General features: G+C 39.5%; 1 protein-coding gene across 10 annotated transcripts in view; it reads left to right on the forward strand.

Annotated features, from left to right (window-relative positions):
• The window catches only part of LOC138753515 (formin-like), a 395939-nt gene that overhangs the window by 86266 nt on the left and 285186 nt on the right, over positions 1 to 24487 (forward strand). For all 10 annotated transcript variants that reach the window (XM_069916622.1, XM_069916621.1, XM_069916624.1 and 7 more), the window contains one exon: positions 13761 to 13822. In XM_069916622.1, the coding sequence (XP_069772723.1) occupies positions 13761 to 13822 (62 nt within the window). The remainder of the gene's footprint in view (positions 1 to 13760; positions 13823 to 24487) is intronic.

A 24487-nucleotide genomic window follows, 5' to 3' on the forward strand; every position in this document is an offset into this window, starting at 1 on the left:
TCTCTCCTGCCTGCAAAGATCACATGTTCTCCCAGGCAAGCTGTATTCTGCAACTTTGTTGCTTTCTGCAAAAAGCATTTGGCAAAAGTCCTGCAAATATTCTGTGTTTTAAAATGTCTGTGTGCAACCTGCTCTAACAATCATTCCCAAACCACCTCTAAATACTCTATCACAGTTTTGAGTCTAGCACTGTCTGTAAGACGTTTGTATGTTCTCCCTGTATCTGCATGGGTTTCCTCCAGGTGCTCTGGTTTCCTCCCACTGTTCAAAATGATCTAGTGTTGTAGGTCAGTCAATTCAGTGTAATTGGGCAGGAAGGGTTTGTGGGCCAAAAAAGACCTCTTGCCACCCAGTACTGTAAGTCAACATTTAATTTTTATTAATTAACTCGCATGCAGCATTTTAGTTGTCAATCCATTTGTTTTATATAGAACAATACAGCATAGTACAGGTCCTTCGGCCCTCAATGTTATGCCGACCCATATAATCCCTAAAAAAATGGTATGAAGCCCACCCTGGCAATATCTGGCAAGAAAGATTAAAATGACTCCCAGCATGTTGAGAAATTTAAGTGAATCTCTTCATTTTTTGAAACATGGTTATTAGTTTATCAAATCTACTTGGGTTTGCTTTATGATTTAGGGATAAAATGGTCTGTAAAGCCACAGACAAAAGAAGTCTGTAAATGAATTTCTTTACTACCACAGAAGTTGCAGCTGGGTACATATCTTTTAGTTGCCAGACTGCTTCTATGATATCAGATACTGTATGAGCTGAAATTTTAGATGGTTACATATTAAAAAGCCCAAAGTGCCTTTTGTCTTAATCTGCCACACACTACTCTCCAGCCATCGACTCCATCTCTAAGCAGTTGCCTGATATAAAGATGTTTCCAACCAAATCACCATGTCATTAGAAAGAACATCTTTTTTTTGAAAATTTTATTTATGAATCATAATAAATCATAATTAAAATACAAGCCAATACATAATATTTTATCCAATATAACTCCCAACCCCTCTCTAAACTACCACTAGAGAAAGAGGAAAAAAAGAAGAGATCAACTAACATAATACTCTTCAATTATTTGCCATGGTTTGGAACAACGCCATCAATGTATGGGGGGGGAGGAGATAGTAATGATTAAATTTTATATATTTATATACAGGGTCCAAGTTTTATCAAAAAAGGTATAAATATTTTGTAAATTGTTATTTTTTTCCAAAGGAATGGAAGATCTCATTTCACCATGCCATCTTTGAATACACAAATTAGTCTTGTTTTTCCAAGTAATTGCAAGACGTTTCCTTGCCACAGCAAAAGCCAATCACAAACAAGTAATTTTAAATTTATCTAATTTTAACTCCAAACTCAATTTATTTAATATTGTCTACAAAGTGAATAATCCTTTTCAGCTAAAGGCATAATTTCACTTTTTTCTCAATTAATTTTATATCCAGATACCTTGCCTTACTGCTCCAATCGTTTATACAAATTCCCCAAAGATTGAAAAGCCTTGTTAAATATATCAAAACATCATCAGCAAATAAATTTATCTTGTATTCATCAGAATTCACCTTAATACATTTAATAGTACTGTCCTGTCTAATCATCTGAGCTAGAGGTTCAATAACTAATGCACACAAAGCTAGTGACAAAGGGCAGCCCTGTCTAGTCGATCTAGAATACACAAAAGGTAAAGACACCTGTCCATTTGTCACCACTCTAGCAGTAGGATTTTTATATAAAGCCTTAATCCAACCTATAAAAAAAGGCATAAACTTGAACTTTTTCAAAACTTTGAACAAAAAACTCCATTCTACTCTATCAAAGGCCTTTTCTGCATTGAGAAATTCCCATTGGTTGATCACATTGCTCCCGAGAAGTACTAACTAAAGAAATCAACATAACAACATTTTCTGCTAAATAACGATTCTTAATAAAGCCCACTTGATCTACATGAATCAAATTGGGTAAGTACTTAGCCAATCTATTAACCAGAACCTTGGCTACAAATTTATAATCCATGTTTAACAAATAAATATGTCCATAGGATCCTGCTTTTAAGGGATCCTATCCTTCTTAAGAATAACAGTAATAATTGCTTTAGAAAAGGAATCCAGAAAAGACCCAGTCTTCACTGCTTGATCCAGAACCTTCATCAATAGAGGAATTAATAAATACTGAAATTCCTTATAAATTCCAAAATCCATCATCATCTGGAGACTTGGCATAGGCCGAAGTGCTTCTGTCAATTCTTTATAGAAAGGGAAGTATCTAATTCCTTAATTTCAAAGAAGGTAGAGTTAAATCTGATTTTTTTATGTTTTTTTAAATTTCAATTTTGATTTCATCTTCCAATACTTCAGAAGTATGCAATTTCTCATAAAGCATACAAAACTCAACATTAATTTTTTGAGGTACATATATAATCATCAAGTCAACTCTAATAGCATTTATTGTTGTAGAAGCTGTTCCGTTTTTAGCTGGCATAGTAATACTTTGAGCTCTCTCTCCCAGTTCATAATATCGCTGTTTAGTTTTCTGTAATAATTTCTCAAATATATACATTTCTAATGAATTATACTGTAATTTCAAATTAACTAGACAATCTTCCATAAAGTTTCGTTATGTCTCTATCTCTATCTCCTTTTCCAATTTGCTAATCTCAGTCATTTGTCGTTTCTTAATTTTAACAGAATAACTAATAATTTGTCCTCGTAAATAAGCTTTCAAAGCATCCCATAAAACAAATTTACTATCAACGTGGTGGTACACCACTGACCTACTGCAGAGAGCAACCTCCGTAGCTGCAGGAGAGTATGGGGGACAGGACAACACCTGGCCGGCTGTCAATCAGCCGACCTGAATAGATCAAGCCCCACCCGGTCAGGTGTCAATCACCCTCTGGGATATAAGCCTGAGCCGGCCCTCCGAAGCCTCACTCAGAGTTTACAGCAGTATAGCCAGCCCTGCTCTGTGATGTCTTTGCCGATTAAAGCCTGTTGTACAAATCTCTTTGGTTTTGTGTGTTTGCTTCTGTCTAACAGCGGACCACACAACTGATCAAATTGCATTTGATCCCTTATAAATTTACAAAAGTCAGGATCTTTCAACAAAAATAATTAAATCGCCAACGATAAACATTCTCTATTCTCTCTGAAGCAGTACAGGTAATTAATAACAAGGAATGCTCAGACAAAATCCGAGACTTATATTCAGCCTTAAAAACTCAACCTTGTAATTGTGCTGATACTAAAAACAAATCTATTCTAAAATAAGAATCATGGTGAAGCGAATAAAATGAGAAATCTTTTTCTTTATGGTTTAATTTCCTCCATGGCAGCTTCATTAGAAATACTGAGAGCAGGCTACTGACAGTAATCCTCCATCGGTCCGAGTATCAGCTGTAGAGAGATCCAGGGCTTCGAATCCTAGAGCAGAATATCAAATAGACATGTTGGTAGAGCCATTTCCTGCAAAACAGTGATATTATTGACTTCAGCCAGAGTAGAAATTCACTTGTTGGTAGCAGCACATCACAGCCATCAGAAGTGGTGGGATTATGCTTGTGGACTCTATGTATTTATTTAGTTAGAACACAGTTTGGAGGTGCTGCCACTTGTCCATTGGGGACTATTGATTTTGTGCTCGTATGTGTGTGCTTGGTGCTCGAGCTTGGCAGACGGTTAGATGAAGATGTGCATAATGGCCACTCCCACCTCCGCCGCTGCTGATGACATCGCTGCTGACGCGCAATTAAAACCAGATCAGAAGTCATTGACTGAATTTACAGTCAGCAACTTGGAAATGACTGTATCACAAAATAATGACTGTGTCACAAAATAACAGTGAAGAGGATGAAGATGCAAAGGGTGTGCAATTCCAACTGAGGGAAGAGTCAAGTATTAAAGTAACATCTAACAGGCAGGATGAAATACAACCAGGTGACAGTGTGTCAAATGTTGGAAGCAGGAGAAGCAAACCAAGTTCTTCTGGATCAAACTCCAGAGTTTCCAGTGAAATATTTAAAGCCCCAGGCTGCTGTGGCTGTTCTTGTTACACAACAAAAATTGCTTAAGGATAAATATGCCTTGGAAGAACAAGAGGAAGAGCACTTAAGGCGGGGAAAAGAGGAGCAGCTGGAGCTGGATGCAAACATTGCTGCTATTGTGGCCAAAGTGAGGGGACTAGGATCCAGTGTTCAAAGTAGCATCTGAAGTGACTGATGTTATGGAGTTGTATTTTGAGAAAGGACAAGAGGAAAAGAAACCACTTAATGCTAAGACAGATCCTTTTGTATCACAGTTACCAGACATTCATTCACATGCACAAATGCTCCCAAAGCACAATGTTACCAAACCACAAAAAAACCATAATAACAACTGCAGACAGAACTGTAGCTCAAATCCAATCTCTCACCACCGCTCCATCGACACTCCAGACGAGCATCAAGTGACATCTCCAGCTCCATTACCTGCTAGAAGCAATGATGAACAGAGCAACATATTCTCGGTCATGAAAAGACAAAATGAAATCACTGTATCATTAATTCAGCTACAGTGTTTCTCTTCAAGCCCAAGAAGGAGGTTCAAGTATTTAATGGTGACCTACTTCAGTACCAAACAGTTATTAAATCCTTTGAACATAGTATTGAATGTAAGAACAAAAACCACAGAGATTGTCTATTATCTGGAACAGTACACAAGAGGACAGCCAAGGGAACTTGTAAGGAGTTGCCAACGTATAGCCTCAGACAGAGGATTCACGACGGCTAAGTCTTTACTACAGGAGCATTTTGTTAACGAGCATAGAATTGCTAGAGCTTATATGGAGAAAGCTCTTTCATGGTTGTTGATTAAAAAATTGGAAGACACAAGGGCTCTACAAGTATACACCCTCTGTCTGAGGATGTTGTAATGCCAAGGAAGATATCAACTACATGCATGAGCTTAACATGCCTGCTAATATGCTAATCATCATAAGGAAGTTGCCCTACCGACTAAGGGATATGCAGAGAACTGTGGTCTGTCAATTCCAGGAGGGAAAACAACCAAAAGGTGACCTTTAACGATACGGTGGATTTCCTTGAAAGGTAAGTAAGGATTGCAACAGAGCCGGTATTTGGAGATATCGAAGATACTCCAACAATGAACAAAGATGTAAGGAGGTCCAACTCACTGCCTCATCCCAGATTTAAAGCAAGTATCCTTGCTACCATGGTGACAGTTGTGGATAGGGAAAATAATAAATGAACTGAAGAAAAGGAGAGTTTGCCTGTTGTGAAGAACTCTTTCTTCTGTGGAGGTGGCCGTGCTTTGGAGATGCATCCACAGTTGGAAAGGAGGGCATATAGTGCGAAAATCGCTTTTCAAAAAGAAAATGGAGTATGTTTTGGCTTCTGTGTAAAGGATTCATCAGCAAAAACTGCAGGAAGTGACCAGAATGCTGCATATCCACCAATGAAAGAAAGAAACAGAAAATGAGCAACTAGAAACAAAGGAAGCAGCTAAAAACAGGGCTGTAGCCTCAGTTCAGTCAAGTGATCTTACTGGGGCCAGGGAGGATAACTGCAAACTCTCAATAGTGCCTGGACAAGTGTTGGACTCTGGCTTTACCCTACCTTCAATTTGGTCTATGTGTCGGCTGAGTCCAGCGTGCTCGTTGAATGAAGTGATAGGAGAAGGTATTTAATTTCACAATCAGTTTATTACATAGCACAAGAATAAAGCTTAACAGAGCTCTGGTTCAGTCGTTAGTTCATAGGTCACCTTCTCGGTGAACTATTTCCCAAGACTGACTCCTACTGTCCAGTCTTTTCTGTTTATATAGATCAACATTGTTACATTGACCAAGAGTTGGCTTTTTTTTTATAGACTCCTTGCATAAGATTTATCTCAAGCAATTTCCTGCTCTGCAATTATCTATGGTGTAGACCTCCTTTCTTAATCCCCAAGGCCAGAACATCCTGTTGTTTTGATCAGAAGTCAATCCATACCCCAGATATTTTTAATTATTTCTTTGTTCTCGTCTGGGCAATAATCTTCTGTCCCAATCAACACCTCCCGTGTATCCTTATGACTCATCATTCCTACTAAAGTGGTTTATCCATTTTGTTTTACTCTGACATTCTTGTACTTTTCCATGATTACTTAACTCCTTGGTTCCAACACAAGTCAAGGCCAGGAGGGGAAATGCAACAGAGCATACATATGCATTTCTTCATCCAGGTAGCACTGCATCATTTTGCATAGTCGGGCTAATGAATAAGCGTAATCTCCATGGAAGGAGGTCAAGGATTCTATTGATAACTATAGGTCAAAGGAATATTATTGAAATAAGCATTGTTTCAGGCTTGGAGCTTGCTGGACTGGACAACAGTGGTTTTAGTGATGTTCCAGTCATATGCACTCAGAAGGGTATATCTCTGTTCAAAGGAAACATCCCACATCAAAACAATATTGATCGGTGGTCTCATCTGAGGAATGTTCATCTACCTGAAATCGGCTCTGATATAGAAATGCTGATTGGCTCAGATGTACCAAAGGTTCTGGAACCATTATATTTAATATGAAGTGTGGGAGATGGACCTTACACTGTCAACACTATGCTTGGTTAGATGACTAATGGACCATTCGTGACAAGTGTCAATGGGATATTGGTTGTTAAACTTGAGGAGCTGTAGGTACAGCAGTTCAGGACTGAGTTTCCTGAGTGCCTCCATGATGACCAAGAACTTCAAAAGAAGGCAAACAGTTCTTTGATTTAGTCTCAAAATCTACCAAGTGAGTCGATGGCCATTATTGTATTGAGTTACCTTTCATATCTGAAACAGAGAGAACAAAAGTAAATAAAAGGCAGAAAATAGATGTTTCTTCTGTTTACATTGAGATTCTGGGGAACTTCTATTCAGAGCATGTGTTTAAATAACAGTCAACATTGCAAAAAAAGACTAAATAAGAAAGGCACTTCTGAAGAAGTCAGCTGTGTGAAAATAATGAAAATCATTCTGGTGATTATTCCTATAAAACTAAAACGACTGAGAACAAATCTGAAAGTAGCTTCTGTAGCCCAGAGGCTACAGTAGACAAGGTCAGTTAATAAAATTGCACAGCTTGCTGCAATGCTGGTGAACACAGAAAACTTCATGATGGAATAAAGGAGCATTTGACTGCAAAATTGGTGCAACTGCCTTCAGAGGACAAAATGTTGAAAAAGGACTTGGAAATAATGGATAATCACAAAAACAGTAACCAGAAAGATTATAACTTTGCACTTGAGAACAAAACTGATTTTCAGAAAAATGGGAATGAATCTAATGATTCTTCAGTTTTGGAAGTGATCAAAAGACCAAAGAGCAGTTGACAAGAATGGAGATTTAATTATAGATAGAATAGCCAAAGCCAGAGAGCAGAAGAAAAGAATAACTGGTGAAGAAATGATTTCAGTTATAGAGGAAAGGAATTCAGCCTCATCAAGATGCAAACCATTGGAAGAGGAGATTCATTCTTTTGAAAGAGAACAAGTCATTGGTTAATAACACAAGACAGCTGACGACAGAAAACAATCAAGTATGTACCTTGATGAGCCAGCTAATAATGATGCAGAAAGAAAGATATTGCATTTCAGCAATGTAAGTAGAAAGATGAAGAAATTCAGACACTTCGAGTTTACTACAGCAGGGCTGAAAGCAGAAGTACCAATGCATCACATGTTCTTTTCACTCCAGGCCAAGTTACTAACTTCTCAGAAGATAATGGGAGAATTACTTTCTCATTGAATTGAATACAGAGAGAGAACCTAATAAAAGACTTCAAAATAAACGGTCAGAAAATGATACTGAATTGGAAGTTGCAAAATTGGATCTGGAATTGCAGGAAAAGGCAATAGAAGCCAGAGTGGCTGAAAAGGCTGCAGTTCTAATTGAAAAGATCTGTAGGAGCCATGAGTGGAATCAGCCAGTTTCTTTACAGAAGCATTCTACAAATGCCATGGTGTTATGAGTATGAAAAAACAATGTCATTTGGACCAAACTTAGAAAAGAGGTGCTGGAAAGATGAAAGGGACTCATTTTTAAAATCATGAGGATCAGATAAAACTCCTTCAAAATCTTGTTCTGAGAGGTCAAATTTTTTCCTGTGAGGAGCAGAATGCTGAAAAAAGAAAGCCAAATTACATGCTAAAGATGTACCTCATGTAAAATCCAAAAGTGGGATGATTGATGTGGTACCGGCCTTGCCAAATATTCAATTGCCACTTAGCCAGCCTCACTACAGACCATGGATTTCATGGATTTTACATTATTAACATCACCAAAAGGGAAAGCTGTGTCTATTCTGTCTGAGAAAGATCTGAGGCTTATTCATTGACATTGTAACTCAAAGTTGAAAGTGTACTCTGGATCAAAGATTGTTTATTTTCCAAAGATGATGTTGTTATTTGAACAGTGCATTTGAGTTATTCAAAATAGACCCATAGAACACTACAGCACAAAAAACAGGCCACTCAGCTTTCTAGTCTATGCCAAAACATTACTCCGTTAGTCCCACTAACCTGCACCCTTTCATAACCCTCCATACCTCTCCCATCCAATTTATTCTTAAAACTTAAGAGTGAGGCTGCATTTTCCATGACATATTGCACCATGTTCCACACTCCCACCACTCTGAGTGAAGATTCCCCCTAAACCTTTCCCCTTTCACCCTAAAGCCATGTATTTATTTTGTATTTATCTCCCCTAATCTATACCCCTCATAATTTTGTAAACCTCCATCAAATCTCCCCTCATTATTCTGCACTCCAAGGAATAAAGTCCTAACCTGTTTAATCTTTTCCTGAAGGCCCTGCAACATCCTAGTAAATCTTCTCTGCACTCTCTCAGTCTTTCTAGTATCCTTCCTATAGTGTGGTAACCAGAACTGCACACAATACTCCACATTTGGCCTCACCAATGTCTTACACAACCTCCCCATAACATCCCAACTCCTATACTCAATACTTTGATTTATAAATGCCAAAATGCCAAAGCTTTCTTTACAACCCTGTCTACCTGTGATTCCACTTAAAGGTAATTGTATATCCATATCCCCAGATCCTTTTGCTCCTCTGCTCTCCTCAATGCCCAATCATTTACTGTGTATGTCCTACCTTGGTTTGTCCTTCCAAAATGCAACACCTCACACTTGTCTGCATTAAATTCCATCTGCCATTTTCTGGCCCATTTTTCCTGTTGGTCTAGATCCTTCTGCAATTTTTTTTTAAAGCTTCCCTCGCTGTCCACAACACCCCCAATCTTAGTGTCATCAACAAACTTGCTGGTTCAATTTACCACGTTATCATCCAGATCATTGGTATAGACAACAAACAACAATGGTCCCAGCATGGATCCCTGAGGCACACCACTAATCACAGACCTCCAATCTGAGAAGCTGTCATCCACTACCACTCTCTGTCTTCTCCCATTCAGCCAATTTCGAATCCAGTTTATCAGCACATAGCCTTGAAAAAGAGTGATCTTTATCATCATTCTGGACCAGTAAAGTCTGTAGTCTGAGTAGTGGGTAAGGTCCAACAAAAAAAAATTAATTTGGACGTCAAAGTTCCTCGGTCTCCTGTAGAAAGCAAAGTTTGTTGCATCTGATATTAGACCATTTCAGTCCTGGGTTTTTAAGTCTGACTGACAGTGTCTTAACCACAGATTATTGGTTTCTTCAACAAACACTGGTTTGCAGTTCTCTATGTGATATAGCTGATCATGGTACACTGCTCCAATACAGGTTCCAAGATTTCAAATGGTACTCCTCCGACTTCATGAATAGAGCCCACATTACTAGCCATGGGTGAGGTGCTGGAGGATGCTCATGGTGTTCTGTAGTTTAAAAAAGACTCCAAAAGTATACTAGAAAATTACAAACCGGTGAGTCTGACATCAGTAGTGGGTAAGTTATTGGAGGGTGTTCTGAAAGATTGGATATACAAGTATTTGGACAGCTAAGGACTGATTAAAGATAGTCAGCATGGCTTTGTGTGTTGTAGATCATGTTGAACGAATCTTATAGAGTTCTTCGAGGAGATTACCAAGAAAGTAGTTGAAGGAAAGGTTGTGGATGTTGTCTTGGACTTTAGTAAGGTCTTTGACAAAGTCCAACATAGGAGGTTAGTTCAGAAGGTTCAGACACTAGGTATCCATGGAGAGGTTGTAAACTGGATTTGAAGTTGGCTGAATGGGAGAAGACAAAGTTGTAGTGGATGGTTGCTTCTCAGACTGGAGGCCTGTGATTAGCGGTGTGCCTCAGGGATTGGTGCTGGGACCATTGTTGTTTGTTGGCTCTACCAATGATCTGGATGATAGTGTGGTAAATTGGATCAGCAAGTTTGCTAATGGCACTAAGATTGGGGGTGTTGTGGGCAGCAAGGATGGCTTTCATAAAATTGCAGAGGGATCTAGACCAACAGGAAAAATGGGCCAAAAAATGGCAGATGGAATTTATTGCCTTTTGAAGAATGAAGAAAGAAAAATCTATCTAATATTTGAATGTTGTGGGTTTGATTGTTATTTATAATTGATTGTACAGGTATAATGGTGTAATTATTATATGAGATATTGTCTCAGTATAATAATTATGGGCCAGTATTGTTGAGGCCATAAGTGCATTGCCTGCCTTTGTTGGATTGGCTGCAGATGTTGGTGGCTTCCCGGGATTAGAGGGCTGCTGTGTCCGGTTGTTGCTGTCATTTTAGTGGCTGTTCCTGTCGGCCCTGCCCCTTTCCAGCACCATGTTGCATCTGCGCATGCACTGTTCTCTCTGGACAGTTAGCGATGCGTGGTGGGTTTCACGTACTGGGCACGATTGGCGCAGGTGTGGGAGTTTGGGTGTAACTCCCAAGAGTTTGATAGCCTGGCAACTGGGGTGAGTGGTTAAAGACTAGGACAGTGATTAAGGCTTGAATTTTTTTTTTTGTTGAATGCTACTATGGATATCCTTACATTTTCGTTGTTATTGTAACATTACTTCATAATAGATCACTACAAGTCTTTTGTTTATTGATAAATCGTTAAACTCTCTCTGGACTTTGTAGTGAATTAAATTGAAACACTTTACAAACAAGAGCCCCACCTAGTGTCCAAGTGGCCTTTTATGGATAGAAATCGCTACAGCCCCACTTGAAGAAGATTTTTAAAGATTCAGAACTGCTTTATCCATTTTAAATGAGTGAACCTTGTTTATAATCAGTAATCCCTTGTTCTAGACACTCCCACGCAGAAACCTTCTCTCCATATTCATAAATAGACACTCACCTATCAAAGACATAGGCTCAGTATGCATCACCTGATGTATCAATTTTAAAAAAAATGTAAAATAAAGATACTTTAATGTAAAATTTAAAGCTACAAGAACAGTCTAAAACAAGGGTGGGCAAACTTTTTTTAAAATTCACAGTTCACCTTAGGTAATCCCTAGGCCATAAATGCTCTGTGATTAGTAAGGGATTGCTTAAGGTAGTATTTGAGTGGGAAAGGAAGGTTGAGAACCACTGCTCTAGACCCAATAGTTACTGAAATAATTTGCTTGAGAAAAATTGTCATTGGCCCATTTCCTTTTGAGTAATAAAACTGTGCACATAATGAGTCAATTAGGTACGATTAAAACAGTGGTTTTCAAACCTTCACTTCCCACTCAAATACCTCCTTAAGCAATCCCTTATGGCATAGGGAATACTTAAGGTGAAATGCGAGTTTTTAAAGAATGGTTGCCCATCCCTGGTCTAAAAGAATAAAATCTTGCTCTAAAAGTTGATGACTCTGGCTTCTAAAAAGTTTATAATGTCAAAAGAAGGGTAAATATCTCAAATCTTCATCTTCATTTCTTAACCTTGAGCAGGAAGTCAAGAAGAGGGCCTTGGGAGCTAGAAATCATACGTAATGCCAAGTCATCCTCCAGTTGAGAGCATCCTGGCTGGGCACGGACAGGCCCATCCCCAGATATTGCACATAATGCCAGAAATCTCTGCAGAGCACATGTCTAGGGATCCCCTACAGGTTATGAGCAGAGCTCTGGAGGTGGGGAGTTGGGGAGGGGGGGGAGGGGGTAGTGAAGGGAAAGGACACTCATCTGTTCCTTTAATCATTTTTGCCATTCTATACGTTGACCTAGCAACTTCAAGAAAGGTGCACTTTGCCAGCTAAAGCCAGGAGAAGGTGGGAACTGGACAGTTATGATGCACAGTTCACTATGTTTCACAAACATTAACAAGCAACCAATGTTGGCCTGGTGATGTCACCTCGCACCAATATCCAACCAACTCATATATTCACACTAGAAGACCCATCAGGATCTTGTATTTGATTTATTTCTTCTCTTTAACTGAAGTAGAATCTCCTTGTTTTTGTATTCAATTTCAATTTTTTTGACATCTCTTGTCTCTGCTCCTAATGAGCACATCTGTGCAGAAACTTTCACCCAACCCTTTGTTACCTCGAGCCAACTATGCCTACACTCTCAGAAGACTCTTAAAACGTGTTTCTTACCAACATCTCCTGATGTGGCTGGGAGTCTAATTTTATTTAATGACCCTCTCATAGACTGTCATAATAGCCTGTATATGCCTGAGATTGTCTGATCTCAGAAGCTAAGCAGGGCTTAGGCCTGGTAAATACTTGGAGGGGAGAGCGCTCTGGAACACTTGGTTTCTGTAAAGACACTGGACAAAGTTGTGACTCTCTGTCTGCCTTATGATATACAAAAGTTAAAGAATTTCATGTATGTTACATTTTTAAATGTCGTATTATGTGACACTAATAGAACTTTTACCTTTAGAGTTCCATTGCACTTGATCCATGTGCCATATTTAAAAAAAAATGTTTATTGCTAGATATTTGGCAAACTTTAATGTTTTAGTGCAAAGTTTTTGTGCAGAAATGCTGTTATAAAGTCTTCAGGAAATATGATGTTCCATTTTGTGATCACAAACCATCATTCTTTGTACAAAATGTAAGTTGTACTACCAGCAGAGGGCGGTTGGATTCCATTCTCTGCTTCATTCCCTTCCAAGACATTACTTTGAATAATATTTCATTCCATCAATGGTCCATAAGCTGCAAATTTTAAAAGTTTCCAAAAAATTAGCAGTTGTATATCAAGATGGAGGACACAATCAATATTAGAAACCACAAACAAAATGAGGAGAATGGTACATAAATTATCTTGATGAAGTGAATCAGTGAAAATGCTCCATAATTCCTCCTTCAAGAGAAATGCAGATTTCTAAATCCATTTTTTCAGGCTAACAATCCAGCTACTTTTCACTTAAAACATCAGAATTATCTGATCAATGGAAAGTGAATGTGTCTCAGTAAAATTTGTCATCTATTTTGTGTGACTGTCCAAGAGCAATTGGATATGATTTGAACTGTTCAGAGGTATGGCTTTTCTTTAAGAATTGGGAATGGTTTAAAAAAAAATAGCTTCTTGCATCTAGGAAAGTTTAGTACTATTTTCTAAATTATGCAAACTTTTTATAACAGCATTTCTCTCTTGTTCATTACCTTCTTCCAACACCATCTGTGCAAATGAATTCTGCCACAGTTTTGCAGAAATGACAACTTTTTAAAAAAAATGTTAATCTTAGAATCTGTAAGTAGTTATAATTAAATATTAGGTTGCATTTTCTGAAGAAAAAATGTAGTGATATAATTCAATGAATTATCATTCTATCATATCTAACTCACTCAGATAAGTTAACTTTTCTTGTATTAACAGAATATCACGCTGCTCTTTTGTACTTAAAACGAGAGCACAAGACAGAATTAGAGAATGTACAGGTAAGAATTAATAATTACCTCTAAATGAGATGAAAACATATTTTCTGATTCAAAGGGGAAAGCACAATGGATAACTGTGGGTTGGTTACCCATTGGGCACTTAAACCCCTCACCCCCCCCCCCCCCCCCCATATTTTCCTATTAGGATGATTTGATTAGGGAAAGGACATTGAGACACTTCATTAGCTGATCATGTAATAGCCATTTTTATACCTATTCAATGTGAACTTTTTTGCACTGTTAATTGTTCAAAATAAATGGATTACTACATAACTTAAAATAGTATATTCAAAATTGCACAGTAATGTAAATTCTTTATACTTAAAAAAAATTACTTTAGACTTTACAAATGTGACAGACTTTAAAGTACAACTTTTTACTGTTCATTCTGAGTATTAGTTTTATCATATTATTAACTATTTGCAATGATCAAAACCAGAAATTCTAAAGTTAAAAAGACAATATGGAAAATTGTAATTAAATTGATATTTTTTTAAGAAACATCATGATTGTTTATTAACCTAATAATGAATTACTGCAGTTCTGAAGGTATTTAAGAGCTTGTTTTTTTTTTGGAAAGTTTTGTCCATTCAACTGCCTTGCTTGTATTCCCAATTATATTCTGGAAGGAATGTCATAGTATTGGTGGATCAATTGAAGTGGTCATACAATTTATGGTTGCTCAATGCAGATTCAGTTCTGCTGAAAGTGTTCTGTTTTAGCTGGCACTTAAATCATTTGAAAAGAAATGACATACTTGGCAATAAAAAGGGAACATTTGCCTTTTGAACAAAGCAGCTAATTTTATTTACAGCATGTGAGTAAAGTATTTCATGAAGGGTGTGTTTTGGAGCAGGTGGTTTCAAATAAATAAACCTGAAAAATACAGAGTAAAATGTGGCTTGTGTAAGAAAGATGCCTTCAATTTACAATTCACAAATGAAGGTAACGGCCTATTATTTTGCATTAAAGAGTGTACAGAAATGTTTCAATTGTTAATTGTAGTCATTTATAAAACACACTATACCCAAGGTGAAAACTGATTTAGTTGCCCATGCATGCTTTACAAGTATGTGTGGGGGATATATGTCTTAGCATTGCCAATTAGCAATCAGTTGATCAGTGCAAATGTGTCTGAACATTATCTTGTCACCACATTAACTTGCAATACTGCCAGCACTTCAATTAACTATCCTTTGTGTACATTTTGAAGTCTGCCCATGTTGCCATTTGTGTCTTGCAACAATTTTTATGGCACTTTAATAATTTAGCAGTAGTATAGTTTATACTTTTTGCTGTGCATCTGGACTTTATTAGCCCAGAAAGAGTTCAAAAATATGTTATGAGTGATAATTGAAGGTACAATTAGTTCTTTTCAAAAATTGGATTTTGAACCTTTGATATAGACAACCAATGTTTTTGATTTGCAAGACCTCAGCAAGTTCTGAAGTCGTTGATGCAATAATAATGAATGTTGTTAGAGACTGAACTCAATGAGACATTGAGGTATGCCAGCACTCAATGTTATTAAGATATCAGTCAGATTAAATTCTTCTGGTGTGCACTGCACATGAGTCCTTCTTTCTGTGCCTTTCATCATCATCCCTCTCTTGGCTCACCATTATTTTGGATTTTTTTGACAAATATGTCTTGTGGTATTGTGAGACTAAGATTTCTATTATCTGAGGTAAGAATGCAGGCATGTTGTCGGAAAAGTCCACATGTCCTTGATCACACCATGTGATGTCATTTGATTTGCAGCATTTGGTATTTTTGTGAAGTAAGGTAGCATCTTGGTCTTTGGCATCATCAACCCTCCTGTGCTTGGGGTAGAGACTGCGTTCAGAAGGCTTGTCAACGTTTAACCCATTATTGACTATTCATCACCTCTTTTTATTGATGACCCTGCAGGGTTCATCGAAACAGTATGGCATAGAACGTCCAGCACTGTCATTAGTATCCCCATTTATCCCTGCATTATTGAACTAAACTGAGAGTACTGGAGCAAGTGCTTGCTCATTCTGCATGTTTCCAATGACATTCCTTCCTCAAGAAGATTAATCTCCTGTGACATTCATTGTTCACAACATACAGTCCAATATAGTTCAAGTTTATTATTATCATGCAATTGTACAATGAGACGAAATGGCATTCTTTGGTCCTTGGTCCAAAAACACACAAACACAAATAAGGACATATCACTCATATTTACAAGCAATTTATATGCAGTGCATATATTAAAAAATAAATAAATATTTTTCAATAATTCTAGATTCTCGGAGGGCTTATATGAGCAGTTTGTCAGTCATTGAGCAATCTCACTGCCTGTGGGAAGAAGTTATTTCTCAGCCTGGTGCTTCTGGCTCTGATACTTCTGTATCTCTTTCCTGACTGCAGTAGCTGGAAGATGCTGTGTGGGGTAGAAGGGGTCCATAATGATTTTGCGAGCCCTCTTTGTATTGCAATTCTGGACATATCACATTGATGGTGGGGAGGGAGACCCCAGTTATCCTCCCTGTTGCTTTTTTGATGAGGATCCATGGTAAGCCTGTCAATTTTTTAAAAGATACAAGTAAGTATATTGAGATGAATATTAAATTTACCATAATATTACAATTGGATTGTAATTAAATTGAAAGGAGAGAGTAAACTTGACAATGGAATCTCCAGTATTTATTTGTATCACTAAGAAACTAGGAGGTCAATTTCTCTCCAACTTTAATGTCCGGACTTCCAACAAACCCACTTAACCTATAGCATTTTCAGTTCTGTATTTATGTGACAGTAATTATATGGAGTCTTATTTCTGCATGCAGTTCTGTGTTTTTTTTCCCCTCTAATGCATGGAAGAATGAACACATGAATTAGGAGCAGAAGTAGCTCCTCCAGTCAGATCTACCATTTAATAAGATCATGATTGATTTGATTGTAACTTCAATTTCATGTTCCTTCCTATATCTGGTAAACTTTCATTCTCATCAAGAACTAATCTGCCTCTACCTTAAGGTTATTTAAAGATTGCTACCACATCCCTTTGAGGGAGAGGGTTCTAAAGTCTAATACTTTTCAGAGAAAGATTTTTGCCTGATCTCTCTTTTAAGCTTAACTTTATTTATTACAAAATACCACATAGAGTGAGGAGAATTCTTCTGTAAACAGGCTAACAAGTTATCTCTAATATTCATTAAGCCATGTAAAGAGCATATTTTTCAGAGAATAGGATTAAAATGAAAAGGAAAACTCAATTAGCACCAAGCAAGGACAACATGAGAGAACCTTTATGGGATCATTCAGGAGCCTGATAGCTGTGGAAGAAACAGTTTTTATGCCTGTCTTTGAGTGCTTTTACACCCTTTAGTCAAATGTGTAATCCTCCTGTCTTTAAATATTTGCCTAAAATTCACCATTCTCACACAATTCATCCTCGCTACATTCACCCTGAAAAGTTTCCTCAGGAATTTGTATGTTTCAGTTAAGTCGCATCTCACACTTCCAAACTCCAGTGGATACAGACCCAGCCTGGCTAACTTTGGATTGTGCACACATTCCAGCTATCAGTTTGCAATACAATATCTGAACTACTTCCAATGCATTAATAATATTTTACCTTAATATCATGATCAATACTTTGCATAGTCCTCTGCATGCAGTCTCACTGGTACCCTTTAAAGCTCTTTGCTCATCTATTAAATTTCTGTTATGATAAATGATAGCATTCAGTCAACTTTCCTGATTACTTGTTTTCCTGCACATTTAACGTTTTACAGATCATACACTAGTATTGCTAATTCCTCTGCATCTCAGCTCCACGGTTTCTCATCATTTAGTATGCGTTTTATTATTTTCCCTGCCAAAATGGACAATTTAACTGTTTCGATACTGTATTTAACAGACCTTTTGTCCACCACTTATCTTTTATAGATTCCTTATGTTTTCTTTGCAACTAACTCATCTTAGTAAATTTAGCAACAATGCTTCAGCCAGGTCATTTAAATTAATTATAAGAAGTTGAGACCCCATCATTGATTCCTGAGACACAACATTAAATTTTTCCAACTGAGGAAAGAAACATTTATGCTTACTTTCTAATTCATGGTAGACAGCCAATCTTTTATCCATTCAATGTGTTATTTCCTGCACCAAGGTTTTATTTACAGCACTTGATGAGGTGGTCCTTTGACAATCGCCTTAAGGAAACCGAAGTACAACTCCCCCTTTATCCACATCATGTCACTTTTTTTAAGAAGCTGCAATAAAATGGAATTTCCATTTCACAAACCATGTCGACTTTGCCTGTTTAGATTGAATTTCTTTAAAAAATAGTTCTGAACATTTTATTTTGACAAATGTAATTTCTTGCTTGCTTTCTTTTTGTCATTCACTATTCAACAATCCAATAGAATCCTTCCCAAATCCAGGGACTTTTAGAAAATTAAAATAATTGCATCAACTATCTCACTTGCCACTTCTTTTAAACCCTTTCAGGTCTTTGGAACATCAGCCCATTGCTGGGAACCAGAGATGGTAGATGCTGGAAAATTGGAGTGCCACACAAAATATTCGAGGAACTCAGCAGGCCATATGCATCCTACCTTTTGCCTTCCATGGATGCTGCCTGGCCTGCTGAGTTCCTCCAGCATTTTGTGTGGGATTATAACCTACACTTTTGTTCTATTGTAACATGTTTTTATTCTTTCACTACATGCTGTGCTGCACAATGGTTGATTTCCCTGGATAGCACACAAACAAAGTTTTCACTGTACCTTGGAACACATAACAGTAAACAAGTCAATTAATCTCCAGTCAAATTTGGCATTGCAAAACTAAGTCTAAGACAAAGTAAATGGGATAAGAGAAGCACAAGAACTGCAGCAGCTAGAATCTTGAGTGAACAAAGAGAAGCTGGAGGGACTCAGTTGATCAGAGAGCATAGGTGGATAAATAACATCAGTCAATGTTTCTGGCTGGGATGCTTCATCAAGACTGAAAAGAGAAGTGGATCAAGTAGAAAGAGGACGACAGTGAGGTGGCTGGACAATAAAAAAAAAAGGAAAGGTAGAGAGATGGGTAGAGGAGGAGACTACTTGGGGTGGGTGCAGAGGGGGAAAAGAAAATGTTAGAGAGAAAAGTGAGAACAGGAGCAGATGGATAAAAATCAAAGAAATGGAGAGGGTGGTGGTTACCTAAAAGTGGAAAATTCAGTGTTCATGCTGTTGTAGTTAAGGCAATCTAGGAGGAATATTTAATCATGGGTTTTTATTTAGAAAATACCCTTGGTTGTATCGATTTCTTCAGCCGCTCACTCACAGCAAAACCTCAGCTATATCTACTTTTAGCACTCTTTAAAGAAAATTAATCTTTCTGAGTAAACATTTTTTTGTTGCCACTCAAAAGCTTGTATGGCTCTGGGACAACTTAAGAAACATATTTTCTGTTGTCTGAACTAGCAAAATTTAATTCTGCCATTAATCATTGTAACATATTACATTTTCCAAGAACTTCCAGCCATCCAAGGTCAAGCATGTTGCTAGCCAAAAATTAAATGCCTTAAGATGGATCAATACCTGCCAAATCATATTACATTGTTTTTCAGTTTTTATCTGATGTCAAGAAAATATCCGTATGCTTGAACATTTTTGTAAAAAGAGTTGTGTTGTTATATTGACCATGCAAATGAAAAAAAAAATTAAGCCAGTAAATGGAAATTAATTGTTATAGGGCAGAAATAGTGAGAGAGTGGCTCATACAAATCCACCATTGTACTTAAATGTTGTCTCAACCCAGTAAGTCAATTCTCATAAATGATCTGCTAGATTCCTGATGGATCCCATCTAAGCATCAGTAAGCAAATTATGGTGTTTGAGCATTTAGTGGATTGTTCAAGAACTCAGCTGACAACCTGATTGATTGTACCAGGGTCATGGCAGACTTTATTAAAGAATTTGTTGATGAGTGTGTCTCATTGTTTAGGGTTTCCCTAATCAGAAGCCCTGGATGAACAATGAAATCTAAAACCTGCTAAGAGCCATATCACAGGCATAGTCTGGAGAATCAGAACACTACACAAGAAGCTGATACAACCTACTTTCCAGGCGAAGTGGAGATTCTGGACAAAAATGGAAACAACGAAGGATACCCAATAGCTGTGGCAGAGCCTAAATGATATTTGGAGCTACAAAACCAAATCCAGTGTAATAGGAGACAGGAAACTTGCCTTCCAATTTTACCACCTAAACTAGGAAGAGCCACTGCGCACATCCGTGTCCCCTGATGATCCTCTACTGTCAGTATCCAAGGATGATGTGTGGACTGCTTTTTGAAGAGTAAATTCAAGGAAAGCATCTGGTCTAGAAGGAATATCCAGCAGATTTTTTTAAAAGCTATGATGACCAACTTGCCAATATATTCATGGATATCTTCAAAATCTTGCTCCTGCAGGGCATGGTACCACCTGGTTCAAAAAGGCATCAATTGTATCTGTGTCCAAGAAGAGTGTGGTAACCTATCTAAACAACGACTAACCAGTGGCACTCACATCTACAGTTATTAATCATTTTGAGAACCTGATGGTGAAGCAAATCAGCTTCTGTCTGAGTGGCGACATGGATACGTTCCAATTTGCCTTTCATAGCAACAGGTCTGTGGCAGACACCATCTCACTGGATCTATACAAAGCCCCGGAACACCTGGAAAACAATGATGCTGTTTATCAACTATAGTTCGATCACCCTCTCAAAATTGAATTCCAAGTACTGTGTCACAAAGTCCCACTGTGTAATTGGATCCTGGTTTTCCTCACCTCCAGACCACAATCAGTGACAATTGGTAAGAACTTCTCCACAATCTCCATCAGTTCCAGAGCACGACAGGGCTGTGTTCTTACCCCTGCTCTACTCACTTTTCATCTATGACTGTGTGGCACAGTATGGCAATAAAGCAATCCACAAATTTGCTGACAATACCACGGTAGTGGGTTGCATAAAAGAAAGTGATGAGTCACCATGCAAGAGAGAGATTGAAAACTGGGTTGAATGGTGCACCAACAACAACTTTGCACTCAATGTCACCAAAGCCAAGGAGCTGATTGTAAACTGCAGGAGGAGTAAAACCAGTTATCATTGGGGGATCAGAGCTTGAGAGGGTGAGCAAATTTAAATTCCTGAGAGTCACTATTTCGGAGGACATTTCCTGGACACAGACAAATGTCATCCTAAAGAAAGCATGTCAATGCCTACTTCCTCAGGATTCTGCTGAGGTTTGGTATAATGTTGAAAACTTTGACAAACTTCTACAGATGTGTGGTGACTGGCTGCATCATGGCCTGGTATGGGGGCACCAATATCTTTGAGCGGAAAGCCCTGCAAAAGGTAGTGGATACAGCCCAGTACATCACAGGCAAAACTCTCCCCATCAGAGAAAAATTTTTTACATGAAATGCTGTTGTCCAACAGCAGCAACAATCATCAAGGATCCACACCAGGAGACATTCTGTTCTTGCTGCTGCCATTAGGAAAGAGTTAGACATGCCACAAGACTCACAGCACCAGGTTTAGGAATAGTTACTACCCCCACTATCAGACTCTTAAACAACAAGCTTAATCAGAGACTCATTTAAGGACTCTTGGTACATTATTTATTATTGAATATTTATTTTCTGTATTGCACAGTTTGTTTACACTTCCTTCTTGTTTTCTCTTTTGTATTCTCTTTTCTTGAGTATAGTTTTTTTTTGTTGCACTACTGTAGAAATTCTGTGTGGTGATACAACCACTGGACGGTCTGTGAATGACTGCCTGTTTGTATTCCTATCTGCCTACTGCAGGAGACAACCCACTGTACCTACAGGGAGATAACCTGGGAAGGTGACTCCACCTACTTCCTGCCAATCACCGGCCCAATCTAAAGCAGTAGCACACATGGAGCCAGAAGGGATACTGAACCTTGTGTGCAAGTTCTAACCTTATTAAAGTCTGTAGTATATCCTTTGTAGTTTGAGTTTGTTTGTTCAAATGAAGCGCATCACAATTTAATTAGCTTAAATTTAAAAGAACCATGGAGAAGTTTCTCAGAATAGAAAAGCTGGATATTGACCCCAACACCTAGAAGTTCCAGCCCACTTTGAGATCTGGAAATGTGCGATTTGGGGCAGTCATCTGTACTCAGGCTGAGGTTATCAATTCAGACCTAAACAGACTCATGGTACTGCACACAAAATGGATCCATTTGCGTTCCAGGCAATCCGTGACTGCACCAAGTACAAACCGGCCATGGTCTTCCTGGAAAACACTACCAGCCTCTAGCAAACATACTTAGCAAAAGGCTGCGACAACTGGGCTTACCTTGGGGTACTGCGTGACCGAGACGAGGGTGATCGCTAGGGAAGTGAGGTGACTCATCCGGGATGCATGTGAGGCCTGTGATTGAGGGTGAACCGACAGAAACTGCTGGAAGAAAGCAGTGCTTCCCTCGTGGGGGTCATTGATGTGGTCCATTCTTTAGAAGCACCAGCCCACCAAGCCTTCAATGCTCACCTGCTGCCTCCTCCAGCCTGGCCGACACAGATGACCTCCGCCACTGAGGGGACTTACTGTGGAGAAGCGATTGCCGCTGCTGATGCATCCCATTGCTGTAAGTACTGCGGGACCCGGTGTGGGTCCAATAGATGATCCTGGAAGAACTGCCCCGTGAGGAACTCTCATTACTACCGTGCGATAAAAAGGCCACTTTGCCAAAATGTGCCTCCAAACCTGCTGGGAGCGCTGCTGCCCTCCGCCACCAGTTGGAAGTCCCCCTCAACACTCTGGGCTCCTCCACGTGCGATTAGCGGGGAGCACCATTGCTCTGCCCATCACTTCTGGCTCGGCTGTCAAACCACGCTGCTGCCGTGTACTCCCCACGAGCACTGCCATCTTGGACCAGCCGACTTCCACCCAGCCGACCCTGTAACAAGGTCAACGTGTGCGCACACAAACAGCCCAGGACAGTGCACATGTTGCCCCCCCACGCAGTCATGTTATTTACCAGTTAATGCCTGCACCTACTAACCGCTACTCAGACCCCAAGTCAGTCCTAGCATCCACCACGCTGTCGGACAACATCCACCATGGACTCTGGTGCTCAATGATGGACATCGCTGTTGGCAGGAAGGTAATGAAATGCCTGTTCAATAACGGTAGTACTGAGAGTTTTGTGCACCCGCACGTGGTCTGTACGCTGGCACTTAAAAGTGAACTTTTCCATCGCTTTTGCATCCCAGGACCACTCCATCACAGAGCTGGGGTGCTGTTCTGTAAATTTGGAAGGGGAAATGTACAAATGGTTGAGGCTCCTTGTCATGCCAAAGCTCTGTGCCCCAATTATCCTGGGACAAGATTTCCCGTGCCATCTCTACAGTGTCACTCTAGCTTTTGGTGGCCCACTCCCCCCACTCACTGTCCGCAACGCCAAACCTACCAACCTTAGTGACTCCACCTGCGGACTGTCCACCCTAGGGCTGTCCATCCCCTCCCTCCCTCTTCAACCACCTGATGCCTGACTGCAAGCCCGTTGGAGCCAAGAGCAGGCGCTACTGTGCAGCTGACAGGGCCTTCATCAAGACCAAGATACAACAGCTTCTGGCAGAAGGTCCCTTTTGGGGCCATAAATGGAGTCTCCATGTTCCAGAGGGAGATAGACCATATGGTAGATCGACATAATCTAAAAGTGACCTTCCCATACCTGGACAATTTCATCATCCGTAACCATGACCAGCAGGACAAAAATGCTAACCTGGAGAAGTTCCTCTGGATGGTAGAGGCATTAAATATCACCTACAATAGGGAGAAGTGCGTGTTCAGCACCAACTGCTTCACCATCTTTGGGTGCATCATGGAACATGGTGTCATCGGTCCCGACCCCAAATGCCTGCACCCTCTGATTGAACTTGCCCTTCCCCACACACGCAAGGTCCTGCGCAGGTACCTAGGGCTCATCTCTTACTACTTCTAGTGGGTCCCCTGGTTCTCATCCAAGGTCCGCCTACTGGCCGAAGCCATAACCTTCCCCCTCCCTGCCTTCGCTCACATCAGAAAGGCCACGATGAGTGCCGTGGATGAAAACACCCTATTCCAGGTAGTGTGCGATGCCTCTGACATTGCTCTTGCTGCCACCTTCAACCAAGGGGGCAGACCCGTGGTCTTTTTCTCCTGGACCCTCTGTGGCTCAGAGCTCAGGCAATCATCCATCAAAAAGGAGGCCCAGGCGATTGTGAAAGCGGTCCACCACTGGCGCCACTACCTTGCAGGCAGGAGGTTCACCCTCCTTACAGACCAACACGCTGTGGCATTCATGTTTATCCCCACCCACAGAGGCAAAATCAAAAATGACAAGATCTTGCGCTGGAGAGTCGAGCTGGCCACCTTCAGCTACGACATCCAGTATAGGCCGGGGAAGCTCAATGACTCCCCTGATGCTCTGTCCTGGACCTGCACCAGTGCACAGTCCAACCAACTTCAGGCGCTGAACGGCACCCTTTGCCACCTGGGTGTCTATACCATTTTGTGAAATCCTGAAATCTCCCCTTCACTGTTCAGGAAATCCAGACCAGGTCTGTGCGGCGGGAAAACAGTACTTCTTCCACCTAGCATAGGCCTGCGTAATTAATGCCACTCGGCCCTTTGAGCGACT

This window comes from Narcine bancroftii, chromosome 2 (genome assembly GCF_036971445.1).
Source record: "Narcine bancroftii isolate sNarBan1 chromosome 2, sNarBan1.hap1, whole genome shotgun sequence".
In the NCBI taxonomy this organism is placed as follows: Eukaryota; Metazoa; Chordata; class Chondrichthyes; order Torpediniformes; family Narcinidae; genus Narcine; species Narcine bancroftii.